Below are 10,173 nucleotides of genomic sequence, written 5' to 3' on the forward strand. Positions count from 1 at the left end.
GGTTATGAAATTTCGACCAAACGTTATTTCTAGAAAATGTCATTTCGTACTACAAATAGGTCACCCTTTTACTGTTTGCCTTCATACTCCTCCACCAAAATATTTAAAATCGTGTTCCCATTAAAGTATAGACTCCCTTTCTTCCTTTTCCCTCTCTTAGGTGCCATTACAGTATCCCTTGTGCACTTTTCATTTTTTTTTTCTCATGTGTTCTGTCCAACACCATTTTTGCCGTTTTATTACGTCTGTGACTTTTTTAGTCTTTGATTTGCTTTTAGTTGTGGTTAGTTTTACTTTACCTTTCAATTTTAAGTTGAGCACACTTCTTTCCATACTATACTGACAAACAAGTATAACCACTACAAAGTTTAGTTTTTCTGCATATTATATTTGTTTGTTCTTCTCATAGTATATGTTTATACCAAATATGTGCTAATTTATGTTCTATGCTTTCGTGTCATACTTTGTGAAGTGATTGTATTTTTTTTTATATAGTATCAAGTGACGGGACAAACAAGTCGTGCGCCTGATGGTAAGCTACACGCCTGTCCATAATAGTTGCAGTGCCACTCAGAGCTTTAAATCGCAAAGATCTGAAGGGCACTGCATAAGTTGACAAGTCCCATATGCCTGTAATTTCACCAACACCCTTACGCTTATAAACCGGAATACAGTAATGCTGACGTTACTGCTTGGCGGCAGAAATAGGTAAGGTGGTATGTGCATCTTGCCAAAATCAGGATAAGAGATACTTCTTTCTGTGAGTGTGGAGTTGAGGAAGGAACCACAGACCATGTTCTTTTTAACTGTCCTAAGCCAACCGTCTCTCTCTACTATGTACTCCTACAAGTGGTCCCTCGTCCAACTAGCATAAAATGCATCCTCGAAATGTCTAAGCCCTCCCCTTTTAAAATCTTAAAAAAATTTTTGGCAATAAACCAATTAAAATTGTATTTTTTTCTCTCTCACTTTTTCATTTATTCATTAATTTTTTTTATTTGTCTATTTATTATAACCCCTTGTTTTTATTTTTGGACTTTCCTTTGTGTTGTCCTGTGATGTTGCAACTGTGTGCCTTGTTTTAGATAAACCCGCTTCGAATCTCACAGACAGCAGTAATAGTCAAAATTATATTTGAAAAAAAATCTACCTCCACCCGTGTAGAGGCTACCTACGCGACATTGGCGGAATCGTGGAAAGACACAGAACTAGCCACTAATAAATAAGAAGAAGAACGTAAGGTGGCAGTATTTGCGTGGACGAAATCTTTCACAAGGAGCTCTACTGTGACTAAAAAATCTATCTATTTAATGATACTGTGGCAGCCACAGCATAACGAGGTCGTCGTAGGAATTTTTCTGAGTGTTCGATCTTCGCAATAATAATTACAGTTTTTAATGTTGGTGGTCTAAAGTCAATGAAAACTTACCACTTTATCATCACCCTTAACGTCGATGATCATTTTGACCTTGTTTTCCAGTAAATAATCCAGAGCTACATCTAGAAGACATAGATGAACTTCTTTGAACTTTTGCCTGCAAAACAAAACAGATTTAAGAGTCTATACAACCTCAAAGGGCTTTAGTTGATTCCGCAAAACAGTGTTAAATCAAACACTTTAAACACGAAACACGTGTAGGGTATATTTGGTAGTGGTGTTTATGACTGTAGCTGCGCTTGTTATTTATTTTATTAATTTTATGCAGAGAGACTGTGTGAAAATTAACTGCATGAAAAAATAGTCAACACAAGCACAGCTATTTTGCATGATTTAACCTTCACTGGGTTCGCGGAGTAGCAAATTAATTTACTTCAATTTTTATTACTTTACATGTACCAATGATTTTTTTAATACTTTAATTTTGTTAACAAAAAATAAATTCTGAAATAAAGCTAGTGTCCCTGCTGCTCGACCCTAGCAAAATGAACCGTATTAGTATACATTTTAATTCAAGCAGTGGTAGTACCGACTCTTCAGAGCCAATCAAGGCGAAAAAGCAGGTATTGACGCCCCTAGAGGCGGGAATTACAATGCTTGTCTTATTACACTATACCAAAAGTTTCGGCTTTTCTTTACTCGTAGCCAGTCATGTCGAAATTCAATAAAGGCTATCCATTATTACCTGTTTGGATGGGTAGCACCTATGTCAATATCCTTAATACTGTCCCAGTCCATGATATGCACATTGTGTATTGTTGAGTTGCCGGCGAGACGTTCCAGGCCCTGATCGTGCAGTAGCACCAGCTTGCCATCCTTTGATGAGCGTACATCTAGCTCTACGAAGCTACAGTTGTGCTCCACGCACTAATAACAAAAAGGGGTAGTTTTATATTGCATAATCCTAACAAATATTATAAATGCGAAAGTAACTGTCTGTTAGGTTTTCACGCCTAAACCGCTGAACAAATATTTATGAATTTTGGTATAGAGATAGATATTTAACAGCAGAGCGCCTTCCATTACTGCTTTCTGGTGTAGAAGGGTAAGGATGCTGATGAAATTACAGGAACATGGGACTTGTCAACTTACGCTCAGGGAGCGTTACAGTGCCCCTCAGATTGCAATTTAAAGCTCTCCAGTGTCACTGCAACTGTTATGGACAGGCATGTAGCTTACCATCAGGGGCACTACTTGTTCATCCCATCATTTGATATGATAAAAAAAATGATGGACCAAGGAGAAGGACATAGGCTACTTTTTGTCACAAAATAATCTTAAAGGTGGTAATGAAATACGGAATGAAAGGTTTGTGTGAAGAACCAATCATATCTCAACTAAGTAGTACAGTAGGCTACTCCAGTACTTATTCTACGCAGACAAAGTTGCGGGCACCAGACAGACTATTACAGAAATAAAATGTTTTTTTGAATAAATTTACACAGCACGATGGAGCCATAAAAAATAAAGAGTGAAATAAGGGACCAAATGTGAAAAAAATCTTGTATTTTTACAATACCGACTTATAATTTTTAATTGTTGCGTTGATCAAAACATCCCAAACTGTTCCAAATTGTCCACGATCCTTTCTAAAATGCGTTTTGCCTATACTAATTTAAAGTACTTTCCCCCCGATTCCAATTGCCGTGTGACACCTGTATAATGGTGTTAATAAAACAATAAAATCTTACGTATTTAAATGCTTCCATAGTGTTCTCAGGCGCGTCTAGTCCCGCGCCTCTGTGAGCTATGCATTTGACCACTTTCTCGGGGTATTGTTCACTTTCCCGTGTACCAGGCATCGGTCCAAAGATGCTGGCCACATTATGAGCATCTGGCTTCTTCAATTTAGTCAAAAAATATGCACTAACACCCACTAATCCAACATCCAACCCAAAAGGCAATACTGCATGCAACAAGGACACAATGAAATAAAGTGTAGATAAAATGTAATTAAAACCGTTAAAAATGAAATGTAATGTGCTTATAAACATTATTTAGTCGTTCGCTCGTTGTTTTTTCGTATTTTTTTAGGTTAGAATTTAGAAAACAAATAAAAATTTATTAGTAAGAGCGTTTGTGTCAGCTGCGTTTCGTTACTGCAAATGCAAAAGTCAAAGTTAATCTAGATGGTTTTCTATTGCTTTCGATAAGTTTATGGAAATCATATATTAATAAAGAAATTAATCCATTTTACTTTACTTTCATATTCAGTTGTGGACCACAGTTAGAGATACACAACAATCACAACATGAATTTACTATGTACACATTTATTGAACTTTGTATTTATCTGGTGTCTTATTATTTAATTACCAACAACGTATGATCCTGAAAGCGGGTTTTTAACACCAACCATTATTATAATATTGGTCTTATACATATTTATGTATATTAATTGAGCAAGACTTAAAGGTAGATGATCATTTACTCGGAACGCACCATTGCACTCTGTAATCGACTTAATATTGATGACGTCATCACAGTCGACGCGTTTTATAGCATACACAAATTGAAGTCAGTTTTTAACCGACTTCAAAAAAAGGAGATTCTCAATTCGACTGTATTTTTTGTATGTAACGTGATCTTGGAAAGGGGCTACCTACCTCAGTACATTCGTTCTCACTAGTTCTATGTTCTATTATAGGTGTGATCCTCTGTGTATTTAGTACCTGTGATTAAGTTTTTTTTAATATTTCATTTTTGAAAGTGTATTTTGCTTTTCTAAATCAAAGGTGGCGCGGTGGTAGAGTACTGCTTTGCGGCCGGACCACCTACGTGGTTAAATATTTCGTAATCTATTGAGGTACTATTAATTTTGGTGTATGTCTAGGAAAGTAGACTTTAGGTACCAATTATTTTGTACTACTGTACCTGAGTACTTATAGGTGGTCCGGCTACAGAGGATCACACCTATTATAGAGCTACAGGGACTTTTTTATGTCAATTGTCAGTGGTTGAATTTAAATTTGAAGAAAGTATTCCTCCATTAATAAGGGTGGTAAATTAGAGGATGAATCCGGTTTATTGCATTTCACACACTTTTCGCTAACCAATTCCAACAAAACTTGGCAAATAGATGTAATTCCCCAAGCTTCAGAGGTTGGTTTTTTATAATTATCTAAATAGCTGTAGTATGCCATTACAAGCTAACCGTTTGGTTACAATGGTCGGAAAACGGTGTTCCACATAATATAGATACATGTGTAGATATAGCTATAAGGAGCGACGTACAGTTGTTAAAACCACCAAATATTAATTACTTTTTACGAATTCTGGATTTCCGGACGAAAGAAACTCTTCTCTTATTTCTATTCAAGAAGTTAACATTAGCTGTACCTTACCGGCCGTCAAAAATGACACTTTTTCGTCTTGTTTAAGCGTTCAGCAGTATGTCCTAAAATTCCCCTTGTAAATAAAATTTTTAATGTTTTTCTTATTAAGTTCTACTAGCAAATGTCACCGTTCCGTCAATATGCGGTATTTAAAGCTAGAAAGGGGCTGAGAGTCACCATTTACGTTACTTTTTTATTCTCTGTTCTGGCAAAATTATAAAGCATTTTTTACATGGCACCATTAGATTTACTTTAAAATCCAACTTGGACTTCCTAGGTCAGTAGTTTTGTCCTACGATGCAGTAAACCATTTTCGGAAATCCGAAATTCGAAATAGTACCTAATTAATTAATATTTGGTGGTTTTAACAACAATCTATATATGTGGAACACATTTTTCCAATCATTGGTAATGACTAAAGAAAGAGCATTCAAATAATGGATATGGTTCGGACAATTGTTTTTCGTAAAAAAGAATTTAATACACGGTGCCACCGTTATTTTTCCTTACTCGCATACTACCAACGAATTTCGTTTCGAAAACCGCATTTCGTAAACGCAATAGGTACCCAGTTAATTACAATTCTGAAATAATATTCAAAATTATTTGAATCCGTGTTGACATTTGACAATCGAAAGACTGTAGAAAAGGATAATTAAAAAAAAACAAATTTTAGATTTTTTATTTCCTACTTTTCAAACTTTAAATCATCGTATAGTACAGAGCCAAGGGTACGTAATATTGACACTTAACATTTAAATTAAACTCTATGACGTTTGTTATAAGAACGGCTAAAAGTCCAAAATGTAAAGTTATACGAGACACTGACGTACTGCCTAAAATAAAGTAATAAACATCCCAGTGGGCACACTCTCTATAATTTAATTCTAAACAAAGAGAAATCTTGTGCTACTCTCTAACGCTCTTAAGGTTTGAACTCTACGATATTCACTCGGTATTTTCTACAAAACAATTTAACAACATGTATAATGATGAAGAAAGCCGTTTCAACAATTGTAAGAACACTGGCTCCAACAAAAAGCGCTGTTGTCCCTCCTAAGGATGCTGCGTGAAAAGGAATGGAGTTTAACATTATGTTCAAACCACAATTACTTGTACGAGACATGTTGGCGACACAGACTGCACTCACAAGAATGATGTCCGTAATTTACAATATTTCAACAAAAATAAATTATGTTCAACAAAACACAACATTCAGAGTCGAACTATGTTAACAATTTAATCCTGACAAAATTATAAAGTTGAAAGATCATTCGTACTAAAAGGGATATTTTGTATTTCCCTTATTTAACAACGGTTTAGAAGCCAACATATCACAAGTACGCTACACCAAGTGACATACCTATCGCCACATTACAGCCAAAGAATAAAACAAAAACATAATAAATAGTTACGAATTACTCTCACACAACTTTAGACGACGGCACATTACACTAAAAAACAATGCAAAATCACATGTTACACAAACATACTTAAAAACCATATAATGCAGATCACGCGTACAAATACAAATAAAGTTAAACACACATTAGAGGCATAAATCATAAACAAGCACGCTTCCGTACGTTATTATTAGAGAAAGGAAGTATCTTGTGCTAGAGTGGATGGAAGTGCTAATCTGCCAATTTATCGGTCTAAGGGTCAGCACAAATGCGTAGCACAAATGCGGGTAGCGGCGATATCGTATAAGGGATAGTACTTATTAGTGTGCGCTAGCGTGCAGATACTCTTCGATGCTCTCCCCCGCCGGCCGACAGTTTGCGCAGGTTCTAACGCGACAACATGTAGCATAACACAAACATTATCACAAACTAACACAACACACAATCACGTTATTTCCTAATGACGGACAGCCACGCACCAAAAAGATCCTCTAGTGTGAAAATCACGTCTCTGTGCAGGCGAAACTTTGGCGGCATCAGATTAAACCTGACCGCCGCCGCCACAGCACCTTCCTCGGTTTGACCATCGCTCCCATTCATGTTGGTGTAAATAATACATTATTTTATATTCTTTTTCTATTGCTATTTAAATATCTAAAGCTAACTCTGAGGAAATGTCCAGGAGATACATGAAGTGAAGTATGTAGGGCGGAACCCCGATTTCTTATTGGTCTTTGAATTCATTGAAGAAAAAGAGTAACACTAAGTCAATTTGACTGTACATATACGAAGAATATCAATTAAAATTTGCAGTGACGAAAATAATCGTTTTAACACCTAAAAGGTCAAGTTCTGTGATACTTATCGACTGCGATCGAATTTTTGTCCATACAATAAGCACGTTTTGTATGACACCGGCCTATGCTAAAGGATGGAATCGTCCACATTAATCGTGCTGTTTATACGGACAAACTGCATGATCGCCAACGATGACTGTGTCTTGACCTTTACTTGTGGCCGGCATATAACTTTGTTAAAACCGCGGACGCTTTTAAGTTTTGAAAACAACGAACGACAACAATAATGTGTCTGCTGACGTCATCACTCACGTCAGTAGATAATGAATTCTAAGACTATCATATTACGGGTCACACGCACTAAAGTACCTACACTCTGACAATTGCCCGTCAACTTGACAATGCCATATAGCATAAACTATTAAGCTTCGATGTTTTTAGGAACAGTACCAATGAGATAACTGTGGCAGTCTGTGGCTTGGTACAAGAAGTGCCCACGTACCTATTATTTACAAGAAGTGCCGTCCCTATTACTTACAAGAAGTGCCTATTTCATAAAAGTAGGCACTTCTTGTAGCAAGCCACACATCATCTACGTCGGCTTCCATCGTAAGCGAACACACGGCGTCATAGAAAAAATGGGTTTCGCCATACCTGTTTTACATTGTTAGCGTGTAATGCGTTGTAGTACGGGAAGTAAAAGCTTTCATGGAAATATTTTAAAACTTACCGAACAACGATCTTTTTGGTATGTGAATAATAGTTAAGCTCGGCGCATTGCGGCATGCAGGAGCATTTGGCGAGATTCCGGGGAAGATTGATGAGTATTTCCACGTTGCGCCCAATGCAAGCCATTCCATACGCGTCACACACATCGCCATCTTGTACACAAGAAAAAAATAATGGCCGTCCGAATTATATAAAAAGTGTACAAATAAAATGCTAAACCGTTTACTTATTATTTCAGAATTTAACAATTCGTTTAGTCGGAAAAAATGAAGATGAAAATTTCTGTGACATTTGTTTTGGGATGGTTCCAAATAGTTTGCACTTTTACTTCGTTTTGTTTTTTGAAAGTTTTGTTTTAAGCCAGTCCGTCACAAATACAAAAGAAAATTCAACACAATAACTTAGCAAAGAGTTTTTATTTCAGCAAGGTCGCGACACGAAACAGCGTCAGATATTTAGCACAACAGATGTGGTCACGAGTACCAAATAGATATTTTTGTGACTAATTTGTTAATTTGTTTTACATTCACGAGCTGCAATTTTTCAAAGCTACTGTAATTTCTAGTAGTAATAAACAAATCGACTAGATGGCGCTTATAGCACTGGTTTTAATTGATACTGCCGGCTATTCTTTTATTTTGTGCAGGATTAAGCTCCATCTACCCATATTTTAGTAAGCGTTAATTTTATAAATTGGTTTGTAACACACAATGCCATCTTTTGATATGCATATTTGTCAAAATTCAGAAAATAGCTTTAGCTCATAGTCAATATTTAAATAATATTATACAAGGAAAAAACTGATTATTTATATTTCATATTAAAAAGGAATTGATATCCAAGGCCATTTACATAATATAAACTACTTCCAGACTATCGATCAGTGCCATATAAATGTAAGTAGGAATTTTCAGTATTAGAGCGCGTTTCTTCGTGTCGTTTCTACACACGAACTGTGTACACTGCCTCGGCACCGGACAAGAAAAAAATCTTTTCTACCCCCAACACGACGCGCTCTGCCGCTATTAGGGGTGGGGTGAGTTTTCAGTAAACGAACTTTTATGAGCGTGGTTTCTTCCCACAGTCAGTAGTAAAACGACAGCCACCTGGAAGACTCGTAATGCACTGACACATTTTACCTTACACGCGTCTGTCCGAAAGCATTCGCATCGTGTACGTACTCATCATTTTCTCGTCTGCAACAGACACGACATGTTTTCGTGACTAGATTCGACAAAGTTCTTGTCGTGTACAAACCATTCTCATCTTTTCTGTAGCAGACACGTCGAATTTCTTAGCGTGTGTTACCACAAGTATCACTGTAATGTGCTAACAAAACGAAGCAATGCAATAGGTATAACGTACAAAATTGAAGAGAGAATAAAAACAGCTCATTTATGTACCATGTACCGACTAGAACTGTAATCAGTTGCGAAAATATTATTATAAGGTCAAATTATCAGGTGTTGAAGCGCCATCTAACGATACCGAATTGTAATATTAATAAGCGCCATCTGTTGGACACTGCTGGTACTCCGACGCCTAAGTGATGCTCGTAGGAGATATTGCAAAAAAGGTTTTTACCGTAGGTAAACTAGTAGGTAGGTAGGTAAGGTCAATCAGTAGTAAATATCGTAAGCATCGAGTAACCAGAAATAGAGACGAAATAAGGGCCATACATTCCTGGTAACTCGTCAGTGATACATCACTTAAGGCCCATTTAGATGGGGAGAGTTTCTCGCACGCTTCGTGACGAAAACTCGTAGGCGATTATCGTAAGCAATAATCGCCATAAGATTATCGTATCATAATGTTTACATTCAGGCAAGAACTAAAATCTCGCCTACGATTATGTCATACGAGATTCGCAAGCAACTTAATCGCCTCCTCGACTGTTTACACGGAGAAATATGTAGTAAGGAGATTCTTGCTTACGAGTTTTCGACTTGTCTAAACACGATCTCGTATGACATTTTTTCAAGTTCATACGATTATCGTACAAATCGGTTCGAACCGTTTTGAGTGCGAGAATTGCCATTCGAGTTCAGTGATCACTGCGGTATGACTATGGATATATCAAAATGATGCAAAAACCATTCAAATTTGAAACTGCTGATAATATTAAGTTCATTGCACTGTATAGAAATATAATTTTGATTTATCATTTTTTTTTAAATTTTATAACTACTGACACAAACAAAAACTGACAATTATGATAAATTTGTAGGGCGAGTGAGTGCGTGAGTGACTCAGTGCGTGCGTGCGTGCGTGAGTGGGTGAGTTTGTGAGTGGTGAGTGAGTGAGTGGTGAGTTAGTGGTGAGTGAGTGATTGGTGAGTGAGTGGTGAGTGAGTGAGTGGTGAGTGAGTGAGTGAGTGAGTGGTGAGTGACTGTGTGAATGAGTGTGTGTGAGTGGCGAGTGAGTGGTGAGTGAGTGAGTGAGTGAGTGAGTGAGTGAGTGAGTGAGTGAGTG

At 36.9% G+C, this 10,173-nt stretch overlaps 1 protein-coding gene across 2 annotated transcripts in view; it reads right to left on the minus strand.

Annotated features, from left to right (window-relative positions):
• LOC113226058 (glycerophosphodiester phosphodiesterase 1) overlaps positions 1–7,881 on the minus strand; it is a 23,645-nt gene extending 15,764 nt beyond the window's left edge. For both annotated transcript variants that reach the window (XM_026458571.1, XM_026458570.1), the window contains exons 1-4: positions 7,703–7,881; positions 3,130–3,344; positions 2,124–2,305; positions 1,430–1,535 (exon numbers count right to left, since the gene is read on the minus strand). In XM_026458571.1, the coding sequence (XP_026314356.1) occupies positions 1,430–1,535; positions 2,124–2,305; positions 3,130–3,344; positions 7,703–7,853 (654 nt within the window). In that variant the 5' untranslated portion in view covers positions 7,854–7,881. The remainder of the gene's footprint in view (positions 1–1,429; positions 1,536–2,123; positions 2,306–3,129; positions 3,345–7,702) is intronic.
• Positions 7,882–10,173: the final 2,292 nt, after the last annotated feature.

The sequence above is a fragment of the Hyposmocoma kahamanoa genome, unplaced genomic scaffold, assembly GCF_003589595.1.
Source record: "Hyposmocoma kahamanoa isolate Upper Pololo Valley unplaced genomic scaffold, ASM358959v1 181, whole genome shotgun sequence".
Lineage (NCBI taxonomy): Eukaryota > Metazoa > Arthropoda > Insecta > Lepidoptera > Cosmopterigidae > Hyposmocoma > Hyposmocoma kahamanoa.